This window comes from Ambystoma mexicanum, chromosome 4q (assembly GCF_040938575.1).
Source record: "Ambystoma mexicanum isolate Mex_15411 chromosome 4q, UKY_AmexF1_1, whole genome shotgun sequence".
Taxonomy (NCBI): domain Eukaryota; kingdom Metazoa; phylum Chordata; class Amphibia; order Caudata; family Ambystomatidae; genus Ambystoma; species Ambystoma mexicanum.
The window spans coordinates 688,367,257-688,381,714 of record NC_090928.1 but is presented as its reverse complement, the minus strand read 5'-3'; the positions used below and the strand labels follow the sequence as shown (position 1 = coordinate 688,381,714).

General features: G+C 45.1%; 1 protein-coding gene across 1 annotated transcript in view; it reads right to left on the bottom strand.

Annotated features, from left to right (window-relative positions):
- Positions 1 to 14,458, bottom strand: part of MCM8 (minichromosome maintenance 8 homologous recombination repair factor) — a 1,532,371-nt gene that overhangs the window by 469,407 nt on the left and 1,048,506 nt on the right. The window contains exon 13 of the mRNA XM_069608271.1: positions 12,731 to 12,872. Coding sequence (XP_069464372.1) covers positions 12,731 to 12,872 — 142 coding nt within the window. The remainder of the gene's footprint in view (positions 1 to 12,730; positions 12,873 to 14,458) is intronic.

Here is a 14,458-nt window from a genome sequence, read left to right as displayed (position 1 = left end):
CATCTGCAGAATGTGTTGAGTTCTCACCTTGGGTGGCAAGGCTTTTCCTGAGGAAGCATCCAGGACTACTCCAATGAATTGGAGTCTTTGAGATGGTATCATGTGGGACTTGAGACTTCTTGTAATTGAGAGAGAAGCCCAGCCTGTGGAGCGAGTGGCAGGTTACGCTGAGATGTTCCCGGGCTTGCTCGGGTGAACAAACCCTGATCAGCCAATCCACCAGGTAGGGTTAGACATGAATTCCCCTTCTCCTGAGACTCGTTGCCACCACTGCCATCAACTTGGTGAAAACCCCCGGGGCGGAGGTCAGCTCGAAGGGCAGAACTCGAAACTGATAATAGGAACCGCCAACCACGAACCTCAGGTACTTTCTGTGCTTGAGATGGATAGGCGCATGAAAGTAAGCATCCGGAAGGTCCAATGGCACCATCCAGTATTGGAATTGGAGAGCCTGAAGGATTTGAGAAAGGGTAACCATCTTGAACTTGTCCTTCCTGAGGAACTTGTTCAAGTTTCTTAAGTCCAAGATGGGTCTCAATCATCTGTCCTTGTTGGGAATCAAAGTATGGGGAATATCAACCCTTGTTCCATTCCGCTACAGGTACACGTTCTATTGCACCTATCTATAGCAGGGTAACATTTTCCTGCACAAGGAGCGGATCCGGACTTTTGAAAGAGTTGTTCCCTGGTGGATGATCCTGAGGCCTTCTTTGGAAACGAAGGCAGTAACTGTAACCTCTGTCTCCCAACTGGGTCTTGAGTGTTAAGGCCTCAGAGTGGTTTACAGGCGGCTGAAGCAGCGGCTGAGGGTAAAGTTGCTGCTGCCTGGGTTAGCTTAGCACCTGTCCCTCATCCACCACGAGGGAATCTTCTCTGATCTCTTTGACCGGCTTGTCCTCTTCCTCTTCCAATTGAGGAGTAGAATCCAAAGGACTTACCCCTCCAGGAAGATGAGCCAGACTAGAGGTATTGAGGCTGTCTAATGGTGGCGCTAAGGGATTTAGCCGCCGCCTTCAAGTTCTGCAGTTTTTGTAAACTCTCATCTGCCTTGCTGCAAAAACAGCCTCGAGCTGTCAAAGGGCATGTTGAGTAGCCTAGCTTGCACATCTTGTGCAAACCGTGACTTCCTCAACCACCCAAATCTGCGTAACACCCAGCAAGCCACTGTGGGTCTGCTGATGCTGTCTGCAGTATCAAAACCTGACTGAAGACATTAACTTATTGCCTCCTTACCATTCTTGATGGCCAGGAAGCTGCTTTTTTCTCCCCTTGCGGATGTGGTCAGCTGCCATAGATACGTAGTCCGACAGAGAAAACGTAAATCTTGACAAAGTACAAGTCACACTTGCTGACTTTAATGCCATATTATCAGCCGTAAAAACCTGTTTTGCCCAGGCATCTACTCTCTTATCATCCCTATCAGGAGGGATTGATGGGTATGCTGAATGCTTGGTAAATGTAGCAGCCTGAACCACCAACCTTTCTGGTGTTGGGTGTTTAGTCAGATACTCTGGGTCGCTGCTGGATGGTATGTAATTTCTGGCAACATTTTTATTTACTGCAGCCGTAGTTTCTGGTGTCTCCCAATTTGCAGAGACCCTTTTCTGTAATGTAGCGTGGAAAGGTTAAACTCGGTCTTTCTAGGGACCCTGGTCCAAGATGTCTGTCATATCATTTTCAAAAGAAGGAGTAGGTCTGCTCTAGCCTAAAAACTCTATAACCTTACTCAGTTTCCTATATGAAGAGTATGCATGTTGAGTTGGGTCTGGTTTACCAAACTAACTCGAGAGAGGTATCTAACCCACTGGCTCCCTGAAGTTTGTCATACCAATCCCTTAATCTGGACTCATCAGAGATGAGCTCATCTGGCACATTAGGGGTGCCGAATTCTATGGCACATTAGGGGTGCCGAATTCTAGCCCAAAAGGTGATCGCCATCATCAGAGGGTTGATCTTCCCCATAGATGGCTGATAGAGACTTAAAGTCTTTTTTAGGTAAAGGTTTCAAAAACCTTTTCCTGTACCACCACTGGCTTCGAAAATTTTGGAGTAATCGTCGACATTGACCTCGAAGTCGGGATCGCCTTAGTCAGCATCCACTTCGATACTTGTGTCAACGGCTCCGATGCCAGAGTCAGTGAAGGCGTGGATGTAGTCTACTTCTTGTGCTTCTTTGACGGAACCCTCGATGGGCTAGGTTCCTGACTCCTCAAAGCCCTCGATTTTTCATCCGATCGACATCTTTCTCAATGCATCATCGGCTTAAGGCTCGGTTTAGAAGATTTTGTCCTCAACTTCCTTTTGTCGTACTTTTGCTGATCAACAGGGGCATGGGCTTTCTGCTTGTCTTTCGAGGGGGTTGAGATCGCATTCTCAAAGATTTTGGGACACCTGATTACCTCAGCCAAGGAATCACTGGAGGTTGAAGGTGACCTATGGTGCAGTTTCTTGGCCTTCTTCACAGAAGATGACGAAGAATGGCGTGACGACTTCTCGATCGAGACCGCTTTGATTTTTTACATCGAGAGGAATCCCTCGACTCAGTCTTTTTTTAACTCTTCGAAAGAGATTTCGAAGGTAACCTCCCCACTTACAATTTACCTTTACGCTCCCTGAGAACCTTTTCGGTCATCGCCTGACAGGAGCCGCAATCGGCTGTACGATACCCGGAACCAAGACACCAGAGACATCTTTGATCCACAGTCCTGGCACTTCTTAAAGCCCGATTTAGGGGTTGATGGTGCCGATGAAGAAGACATTTTCATAACGAAAATAACTACGTTTCACAGAAGAACCAAAGCGTGCCGTAATTCTCTTGACGCGATCGCTCGGAAAAACGGAACTGAAGCCAACGGGCGCTGCGAGCGCTACTTATACTGATGATGACGTCGACAGTCGAACGGAGGCCCTTGATGAACATCGACTCAACGAGAATGGCACACAGCACCCCCTGTCAAAAAATAATTCTGAAGCAGCTGAAGCTGGAGAGATAATTATCATAAGATGAGGAATACGTAGGAGGACACGAACCATTCAAAGTAGTATGTCAGTTTCAAGTTCCCAAATGTCATGAGTGATATAAGACAACCTGAATTTCTGCTCACATCATGTTGTATTCTGGTATTTGCAGGCCAGCAATTTATACAGCAATGCAAAATGATATACACTAAAAATGACAGTACTTACAGAACATAAAGGATCTCAGTTTTTGAAGATGCTTGAAAAAGGGGATTGTGAATTAAGTAATGATATTAGATGAGGAAAATGGGCAATGGTGTGTCTGTATTAGTAACTTTCAAAATGTTTATATTAAGCCGTTACTTTGCATGTAGAGTTGTTGAGTAGCTGAAAAAATGTACTTCTATCAAGAAAGTGGGTTTGTCCCACGGGGCCAGAAAGATGTATATATGTGGATCTCCAGAGACCTCTGAACAACCTGCATACATATGTTTCCAATCTGGCACTGCAGTCTCCAACTGCATCTGTCAGCAGACAATCTATAGACAGTATAGACATTAGTCGTGTTGTATGAATGGGGCATCGGACCCAAAGAAAATGGCTACTTCAGGCATTTTATATTCTCTGGCCACACATTGGGAGACTAAGATTAACTTTAAACATGGCAACCCACCATTTTCTCTTTCTCTCTCACTGTAATTTGTCTTATAAAAAGGGCATAACCAAATTCACAGAGTTATTTTTAAACCTTACTTCTTCATCTAAAGAGAGAGACTGCAGCAAACAGGGAGAACAAACTGGTAGGATAACAAGATGGGGCAGCAGAGGAATAAAACGTGGTGGCAGTGAGGGCTTTTGTTATCAGTGAGGGAGGGGATGGTGGCACAAAGGGGTGTCAAACTACAAGAACAGTTTGGAGCAGACAACCTTTCAACCATGTTCATGGTGTAGAGGGTGCATAGAACCCTGGGACAGAAACCGGTTTCCACTGCCCCTCTGTGCCCCCCATAATAGTGCAGCTGCCAAATTACAGAAATTGCGACACTGTGCTGAGACTGGCAAGGGCAAAAAGGGTGTCTACAATACAAAGGCAATAGCATTCATATCTATCCGTACTTATCTTCTGTTCAGTCATCCCGGAAGATGTTTTTGGAGGTGAAGAGAACTCTGACAAATATCTCCTACTCCATGATCTTTCTGGTGAAGCTACAAATTGTCCACAATAGGAAGACTTACTTTTCTGGATCTCCTGAGGTAGCTCTGGACTTCCTATCTACCCTTCCTAGAGTGTGAAAAGACAATAACAATTTTCTTGGCGTAGAGGTGTATGACTTGCGAGGTAGGGTAAGGGTTATAGGAAGGGATATACACTGAGCAATGTTATCAGTGAGGGAGGGGCAAAGGGGTGGGAAATGCCCTGGAAAAGGGTGAACGTTGTTAGCACGAATGAGGGTGGAGGAGGGAACTGTTGGGTACTGGGTTGTTTAATGTCATGGTTTATTAATGTTATACAAGGAAACAAGTGAATGTGTGCAGAATATAACTGCCTGCAGGCTACTGAGAGAAAGAGTGTACAGATGACCATAGATTTGTCTATCCATCTTAACATAGTCACTTATCCCCCATGTGAGAAACCTGACGGTGTCGCATTTGCTAGTCCCTGGGGATCTATCCTCCAGGTGGCCAGGACACGACCGTCGCTATTAGATCCAGTTACTGGTGGTGGACCAGTGTGGGAGGATCACCTGGATGTGGGAGGGAGGGTCCTTGGAGAGTGGAAGTGAGACACTGACGGATGAGACACGGTACCCCTTTTCTTATAACACCTTTTCCCCATCCTACCTCGTAGGATACTCAGAAGTTCTACCCCCCCTTTTCCAACACAAACACTTTCCTATACCAAGAAAGACAATGGACCAACACCAGGGCCGTTTACCTGACATGTCCCAACACAAGGGTCAGGCAATTAACAATAACTACGCACATCTGACGGCCATTTCCCTTCCCCACAGGGATAAAAGGTGGAGCATGAAAGCACACTTACAGCAAGGCTGAAGCACGAGGAAGCATGAGGAAGCAGCTATTCCGGACCGGCAGTTCAAGTGAAGGAGAAAGGCAGAGAGACCTGGAGGGACGACGAAGAGGGAATTGCCCTTGCCCTTTTAAACTCAGAGCCGCGAAGCCTCCGAAAGGGAAGGCATAAGACCAGGAAGTTCAGCTGGCGTGTGGTGCGACAGGTGTCAACAGCACACAGGCCCTCTCGCACTGTGTCAGAAGGGTCTGTAATGTCTTCCTCCTCCACGGAAGAATCTGTCTCTCCCACCTCCCCTTCCACCTCACCTCTGTTTTTCCACCGGAGTGCCGGCTTCTGGTTTCCTTTGGGTCTGGGCCTCTCCTTTTTTTTATGCAGATAGGGGCGACCGTGGAAGGACGCCACAGTGTCACCTTGTAGGTAAACTGTGGCTATCCTCTGCGGCCGCCTGAATGTGGGGAAAAAGCCAGTGGCACAAAAAACCCCAAGGAAGTCCACACTGAGCCGGTTGTAGTGTTCGGAATCCAGTAGCTCTTGAGGAGGATCCGTGGGAAGTGAACGGTCTGGTCCGGCAGCGGAACAGGAAGTGGAGAAGAATCGGACCACGTAAGTACTCCTCGGAAAGGTAAGTTGCAGAGGAAGTCTCAGCATGGACTATTAAGTACAGTATAGGGGAAAAGAGGAAGCAGTCCGGGGACAGGCGAGGGTCTGGTATCCTGGGAGCCAAAAACGTAACACAGGGTGAAGGCGAAGCGATCCAAAAGCAGGCTGAGTCGGTACATGGGAAGTCAAGGCAACGGGGGAAAAAAGGAGGAACTGAACACGAAGGAAACAGGAGAGCGAGAAAGGGAGCAGAAGGAAAACAACGGAAGACGGGCGGATTGGAAGGAAAGGCAAGAGGGAAAGAGTCTAGCAGGGGAAGGGTGTAGCGAAGGAAAAGCAGAGAGAGAGCGGCGGAGTCAAAGACAGAAAGGAAAACAAAGGGGGAAAGCCAAAAAAGCTACAGGTAGCAAGGGAAGCGCAGGCAAACAGCAGATGAACTGGAATACAGGACGTTGCAATGCGCCCGAATACCGGAAGTGCGGAAAGAAAACAACCGGCGTCGGACGTGCTGCAACAGAAAGACTAGACCTGCACTCGGCGTTGTGCGGAACGTGATGGAAACGGCAATGGAGGAAGCCGTTTCCATCGGTTCCAAAGTCGCCAGTTACCCCAAGACGTGACACACTGATAGTCAAAGCGGGGAGAAGCGCTTGCCACCGTGGTGCCGTCCTTGAAACCAGAGACAAGAAACTCCAGCAGTTCAGCACAGCAGTTGAGTCAGATAGTAAAACCGAACTGTACTGGGCCCAAGGGTGCAGGCTGCCACCTTGTTGAACAAAACTTGTGTAATTAAACTTTAAAGAAACCCTAGTAAAAGGTTCAGAAGCAGAGTGGTCAGGCATTGTGGGGATGCTCTTTCGAAGGAATGTGACTGAAGCCTTTTTTTGGGGTTATGCTGTTTGTGGAAACTACGAAAACCAAGAGGCCTTAAGACAGGCTAGTGTGAAGTGTCAAGGTGGTCCTACGAGGGTCGAGCAAAACCCCTCGTACACTCGAAAGTCTTTGACACATTGGAGAAAACTGAGTGAACTGGGAAACTGGCAAATGTGAACCCGGCAGAGGGATTTCTGCAATGGATAGTTGGTTAAAAAGACATTGAGACTGTTCAGTGATACATTTTTGAGTGAAAGACCGTAGTGAACCCGATTGAGGGAGGCTAACGTTGCAAGAAGGGTCGGAGTCCGGCTGAGGGGGATGCAAGGGGCGAAGAGTAATCGGCCAACGTGAAACATTAGGATCGGAGCCCGGAGGAGGGGGATGAAGGGGCGAAGAGCAATCGCCCAACGTGAAAGATTACCAAAGTAACTTTTGTTTGTTTATTGTTTATGGTTTAGCAGGCTTCCAAGACAAGAGACTTTGCACGAAAGAGACTTGGCCCCAGAAGGTCCTGGCATCGTTGAAAGGAACAGTAACCTTGTACTGGCGAGGCCCAGGAGTGTGCTGTGCTCAAAGGTCCTACCTTGTCCTGTGCTAAAACGTGGGGAAGGAAGACCCCCCGGCTATAACATTCTGACTTATCAGTTGTGAAAACTTCTTTCTTTTCTTGTGAACATTATCCATCACTCTTTTTTAAATTAGCTGTAAGGATTGGCAATGGTTTTATTTTTATTTTTTTTAGTATAGGCCCCTTTATCTGACAAGATGCCACTGGGACTGCCTTATTATTATTTGATGGTCGTAGTGTGCTCCCATCTTAGATTTAGGTTTAGATTAGGCATTTTTACAACTCATTTGTACAGTTTAATAAACACCCTTGAACTGTGATCACTTGTGTCTGTCTTTACTGGTGCCACCATGAGTTTCTTACACCCAACACTAGACCTATACTTCCAGATACATAGACCCAACAGCCATGATGGTGGCTACTATGCAATGCAGGCATGGTTTTAACCTAACCACACTAATAAGGAATGTCAAAGGGCTCGAGCCCTCCGAACACCATGGAATAAACTTGCCATTTATACAGGAAACACATTTGACCACATTGTGTGAATTGAAATATGGCAAGAAGTGGGGGGAGATATTTTGCCTCCTATTACACTTACCCACATGGCATAGCGGTGTTGATCTTCTGCGACGTGGGATTCAGGTTAAAAGAGACTATTGCAAACACTGAGGGCAGAACCCTGATTGTGGAAGGGGACATCAATAGCTGCCTGGTGACAATTATCAATAGTTATGCTCCAAACACGTACAGTCCTGAATATTCCAATTGGATAGAATCACAGTTAATAAAATGTACAAGCTCAGTTATGATATGGGGGAAACTTTAATACACTGGTGAATAAAACAATCTGACCGTCTAGCCCACCCACCAGCCCAAGATCAGTCTTGTTTATTAAAAAAGCTAAAACAAATATGTGATCTATACAGGCTAGTATATATCTGGAGACTCTGACGATCACATGCCAGGTAATTCACATTCTACTCCTACTTGTATCGACTATATATTTATGTCTGACACAAACACCAGCTGTGTTAAATAATGCAAATCCCCATACTCGTTTATAGAGGTTCAAATTGGAGGCCCTAACTGATAACATATTCAGAAAAGAAATTCTGAATGAAATCAAACTCTTTCCAGATAAATACTGACATGGTCACAAAACAGGTAACTGTGTGCGGGGCCTGCAAATGCTACTTTAAGCTGGGATCTTTTAAAACAATTATGGCTGAACTTATCAGGCTCTGACAAACTAGAACAAAAATATCAAGTGAGTAAAAACTTGTACACCCTAAGAGACTCAGGAGGTCTGCTGCAAAGGTTCAATGAAGCAGCATAGAGAAGTCAAGTTCCTTAGTCGACATCAGGTTGGTCAGTATGGAGAGGGACAGCGACCAAGAAAGACACTTGCTTGGCTGTTAAAGTCAGACTGCAAAACGACCTACATCCAAACGATACACAACAGCAGCGGAAAAGTTCAATACTTGGACACTGATATTGCCAAAGCCTACACTACGTTTTATTCCAATTTATACTCGTCCAAACTCGCAAAGGTAACTGATCAAATCCATCAATTCTTAGACCAGATGAGTGTGAGAAACCTGAAGGTGTCTCACCCGCTAGTCCCCAGGAATCTGTCATCCAGATGGCCAGGACACCGCCATTGCTTTTGGATCCAGCTCATGGGGGTGGACCAGTGCGGGAGGATCACCTGGATGAGAGGTCAAGTTGGACACTGGATGGTGAGATGCGGTACCCCGCCCCTTTTCCGACATGAACACTTTCCCACGGACAACTCACTGTGACCAAAAACGGACTAACACCCGAGCCATATACCTGGCATGTCCCAATACAATGGTCAGGCAATTACTCATCATTACACACACACCTGAGTTCCATAACACTTCCCACTTCCCCACACGGATAAAAGGAGGAGCACGAAAGCACACTCTGAGCGAGGCAAAGCACACAAGGAAGCAGCAGTTCGAAGATCGCAGTTTAATACGAGGTGGAAGACGGCAAGACCGAAAAGGATTGCAAGGAGGGAAGTGCCCTTGACCTTTTCACTTAAAGACTGCATCTTTCATTAGCCTTCGAAAATAGGAAACCTAAGACTTGGAATGAAAGCTCAAGAATCCTGCATTGTGTGTCAGAGGTACACATGGCTCTCCCGCGTCGATAGTCAATGTGGGGAGAAGTGCTTGCCGCCGGGTTACAAAGCAGCACCGGTGAAGTCAGCACAGCCAGTGAGTTGGGGAGACTGATACCAGACCGGTCTGTGTGGAAACCAGGGTTGCAAGGGGCAACATTGTATAAAGAAGATTATTAAAACAATAGATGAGTGAATAAACTTTGAAGCTAAAATATGATACCATAGACAGAGTGGTCTGGCATCACGTGGGTGCTCATTGGAAAGTCTTGGTTAGGTATTCAACCGAAAGGGTGCGAACATTAAAAGAAAGAATTGTGAAATCGAAGTGGTCCTGTAACGGGTCAAGCCAAACCCTGTGCACATTCAAAAGTCTTTGATACGTGATGTAAAATTGACATCGGTCCGAGCCCGGCTGAGGGGGAACCGGGGTGAACCATGAATCACATGAAAAAGAATAACCTACGAACATTGTGTAATAAAGTGAAAGGTGAAAGACAGCCACGAGCCCGGCAGAGGGAAACCTGAGCAGAACTAAAAGGCTCTGAGCCCGGCTGAGGGGGATCCGGTGTGGAGAGCGACTCACCCAATGTAAATACTTGTGAAAATCTGAAGAGGAAAAGGAACTTGTTGTTTATTTGGTTGCATCAGGCCCTTTAAGTGAGAAGCAAGGAGACTTACGCTCTGAAAACCCTGATGCTGATGATTGTAATGTAACCTCGTGCTAGCGAAGCCAGAGACTGTGCGACGCTCAAGTGAACCGTCGTGTCCCGTGCTGAAAACGTGGGGAAGGGAGGTCAACGGCCTGAAAACCTGAGGTATCATTTCTTTCTTTTCACTTGTATTTAGAGGCAAGGATTGGAAATAGGTTTTTTAGTACAGGCCCTTTTATTTTGACAAGACACCACTAGGAATGCGTTATTAATATTTGATGGTCGTAGCTTGCTTCCATCTGTAGATTTAGGTTTAGATAGGCGTTTATCACACCCTTTTTGACGTTCAATAAACACCCTTGAACTGTGGTCACTTGTGTCTGTCTTACTGTTGATGCCATGACTTCTTTACATGAGCCACTACTTTCTCACAAGAGGACAGACAGATGCACTGGGAATACCTCTCACAGAGCAGGAAATTTGCCAGGCAATACTTACATTATCCGGTGGTAAAGCACTGGGTCCTGATGGACTAACCTCGGAAAAATCATTCATAGATCTCCTTGCACTTCAGCTTCTCAAGATGTAGAGTGAGGAACCAGATCATGACAATTTGCTCAATACTACCAGGGAGGTGATAATTACCTTAATCCTCAAGCTGAACAAAGATCATCATAGTTGCTCATCATATCGGCCGAGAGCCCTCATAAATATTGAAAACAAAATACTTACCAGAGCCCATACCAACCGTTTGCTATGTATAATGTCCCACTGTGTAGAGGTCAATCAGGTGGGATTCATCCTGTAAAGGTCGGTCTGAGACAATATAAGGAAGGTATTCGGCTTCACCCAAATGGCCGTCCCTGATAGTCAAGCAGTAGCAGTGCTGCTAGATGCAGCGAAAGCGTTCGATTCTATCAAATGTTCTTTTGTCTTTGCGGTAAAGCACAAGATTGAGATACATCCTACTTTTGTAAAGCTAGCACAGTTAACATATAACCAACCCACAGCTAGAATCCTAATTAATATATAAGTAGCAGCACTGATCCCCCTACATGGAGGCACAAGGCAAGGATGTCCCTTGTCCCTGCTGATATTTGCATTGGCACTTGAACTGATTAAAAAATGCATCAGAAAGGGCCATCTAGACAGGGGACTCCAATTTTATACGCATAAGATGGTTATATTCTAAATTCAGACGATATGATGCTTTTTTCAAACACCCTTGATAAAACCAGCCTACTAAAAAGCACAATATAAATTGGTATGGGGAATTCTCCTGGTTGAGCATTAATACTTCTAAAGCATTCCAGTTTCCCCTTACAAAGAGGATCGTGCAACAAGGCGTGAACTCTGACCTACAGTGGAATTGTGAACACACGGGAGACAGGTATTGAGCTGGAAAGGGTTGAGGAGCGCTTAATTGCTTTGAATTTTGAACAAGCCCTCAAATAAACGATTACGATACTGACAAATGGCAGAACCTACCTTGTCACTAATCTGCACAGTATCCCTTGTTAAAATAGCAGTGTTTCCACGATTCCTATACTTATTTGCAAACATCCTCATCGCCTTGTCAAAAATGTTTGTTAATCGGCTGAGGAGCATATCTTGCTGCAAATCATTTGGTATCTAGAATATCATGGAATAACATTGTTTTACCATTGGAGAAGGGAGGACTGGACATGCCAGACTTTGAATATTACTACCTAGTGGCACAAGCATGATATCTATCATACTAGTATGATCCATTTCCGGATCAGCCTTATGGCCAATAGGAGCATGCAATTGCTGCCCAGGCCAACTGCACTCGAGCTATACTCTCTGCTGCTCCCAGTATGTCCTATCCTTTGATCCCCATCACAGCGGAAGAGATGTTCAACATAACGGTGCATAAACTCTGCCTCACTACATGTGGGACCTGTTCCCAGATGGAGTGTTTATCTTCCCGAAAGTCTTTCAAATCATAGGAGGAGGGTCCACACTTGATACATGTCACAACCTATTTGCCACATTTTCATCACCCCTTGCCACCTTTCAGCAATTACACAATGTAATATCCTTACAAGGCAAGGGGAGACTGGTCTTGCTAATGGACCACAACAAAATTAACAATCCTAAGGGTGCTACTGCCTCTTCATGCATGGATTGGTGCAGTGATCTGCAAATTGAGATACTAGATGAACAATGGGATTACATTTGCAAGCAGACATACAGAGGTTACTTCAATGCTCAATTTAAACGCATATACCTCAAATACAACCACCAAATGTTCTTCCCAATACAGCTGCATAAGTATTATCCGAGAGTGGTCACAAATGCCAGAGGTGCTCCACCGAGTGAGCATGTTTCCTGCATCTAGCTTGGTATTGCACAGACATTCAAAGCTTCAGGGGTAGCGTCTTTGATGCAACCAGTGAGCTAACTCAATTGCTCGCTTCTTCCCCCGAAGCGCCCCAAAGTATTCTACCCTTCGTCCAACATTGCTCTGAATATGACGCAAACCTGAACGACATGTGTTTAACAATGGTCCAACCCATGTGCACTGTTGAAAGGGTATGGAGGTGCAGGCTCTTCCACCCCTGTTAAATTATGAGGGGACACCTAGCGATGAAATTATAAATCGCATCTTGCATAGCTGTATCAGAGACAATTTGGGATCACAACAGTGAGGAGATGTGTTGAGATGGCCATTTCAGGAGATAAAAAGAGAAATGTGTCCAAATGTCACTCACAAACACAGTAAGTACAACTCTGGGCTAAATATCAATATCAGGCATGACCTGATATGAAGCCACATTCTGAATATTTTACTATGGCGCAAAGCTATTTTAAACATTCCCCATATATGAAGGTGATCACTGTTAGATTGAGCAGTATCCTTTGCTCACCTTGATCTCCTAGAACAAGAGCACCGGCTTCCAATCCAAAATCCCCTGAGGCACTGTCCCTGGATAGAGTTACTGTCAAACCAGAAGAGGTAGTGGTGTTACCACAAACGTACACACCACGTGGTGCAACATTGCACACTGCCTACAAAGGAACACAGGAAAAAGAACAGAAAAAAACATATTTAAGTAAGTTGATTTAACGGTATGTGTTTTTAAAAACACTAACATTGAATGCTTGAAAAAGAACAACAGCAAATCAAATTGTTAAACACATTGGTACCTAAATGCACGCTCGCAAATTCTTCAAAATCCCACTCAACCTGTAAGGTAAGTTCCTTAGTTTACATACTTGATGTAAGAGACATGCACTCACCCCATGGTAACGGGAGCCATAATTATGGTTCTTTTCACCACAAGGACACTGCAAATTTGGTACAATTCTGCCACCCAAAGGCCAGTCATGCCCAGTGAAACTTATTTGCCACTGTTGCAGTAAATGTCAAATAAATGTTTCAAACATCCATATACTCGCCAACAAGGTTGAGTACTATGTAAATGGTACTCACACTTCACTAAATCTCCTCACCAATGAGAGTGGGCTAATAGTTTTGCGAGCCCTGAAATGCATACTACAAATACTACAGAACATTCATTTCTGACCCATTTCCTTTTTCCTTTTTTACATACATATTGGACAATTTTATTAGCTTGTGTTCTGGCTATTTCCATACTTTATGAATTGGATTTTACAAAGCGTAATAAACAGCGAGCAAATAGTTTGACAAAGACACATATATCACTATCTGACCCATTTTTGTTCAGACTGTCACAACCTCTTTGCACCCAGGCCATTTAAGGTTTGTTTCCTCGGATGAAATGGGGCAGGGAGCGTTTCATTGCTCCATGCAGGAAAGCAACAGAATCTCCACCTACATCAAATTTTGATGAGGACAGTGTGTGGGGTCAGAAATGCCAGACGAACACAAAGGTAAAGTGGTCTCAAAAGTTGCCATTTTATTAAATAAAAAGGGGTAAGAAACGCCCATCTTTCCCTAACCTAATAAGAATGGCCCTGCCTGAAAAACTAAGACTAAAGAAAAATTACTCAGTGTCCAAAAAGTATCTGATCCTCACACTATTTTTAGATTTCTTTATTAGGCAAAGAGTGACAGTGAAATCAATTCTTACATACATAGTGGTTACTGTTATGGCACTGTGCGCACCATGCATTGTCATGTTAACAACAAAACTACAAACTGGTAGTGGGAGAAGAAACGGGAATAGGGGAAGGAAAGGTTAACACAAACATTCATGCAAAGTCAGCTTGGGGGCAGATAAAGTATAGACACGTGACCACCAGTAGTGACTCATATTAAGCAACAAGCGATTGGCGTAGAGCTTGCAATCAAACCTGTGTGGGGTGTGTTTGGGTTGTGGGCAGGCCTTGCTAGTAAGCAATTGTACAACGTTGTGGTAGGACTGCGAGTTCAAGGGGGTAGATCATTTGAGGGGTGAAACACACTGGACGAGGGCCTTCCAGGCTACAAAGGTATCTGCAAGGCCCCACTCACCCCTCATAGGAGTGTAGTGCCATAGCCCATGCTCTTGTCTCGGCGTCACACCAGGTTTCAAGGTCTTTCAGCCACTGTTTAAACTGGTGCTGCTCTGAGATTTTAAAGATATGGCAATTCTCCACTTTGCATGCTAAATCCATAAATTTAAGTACGT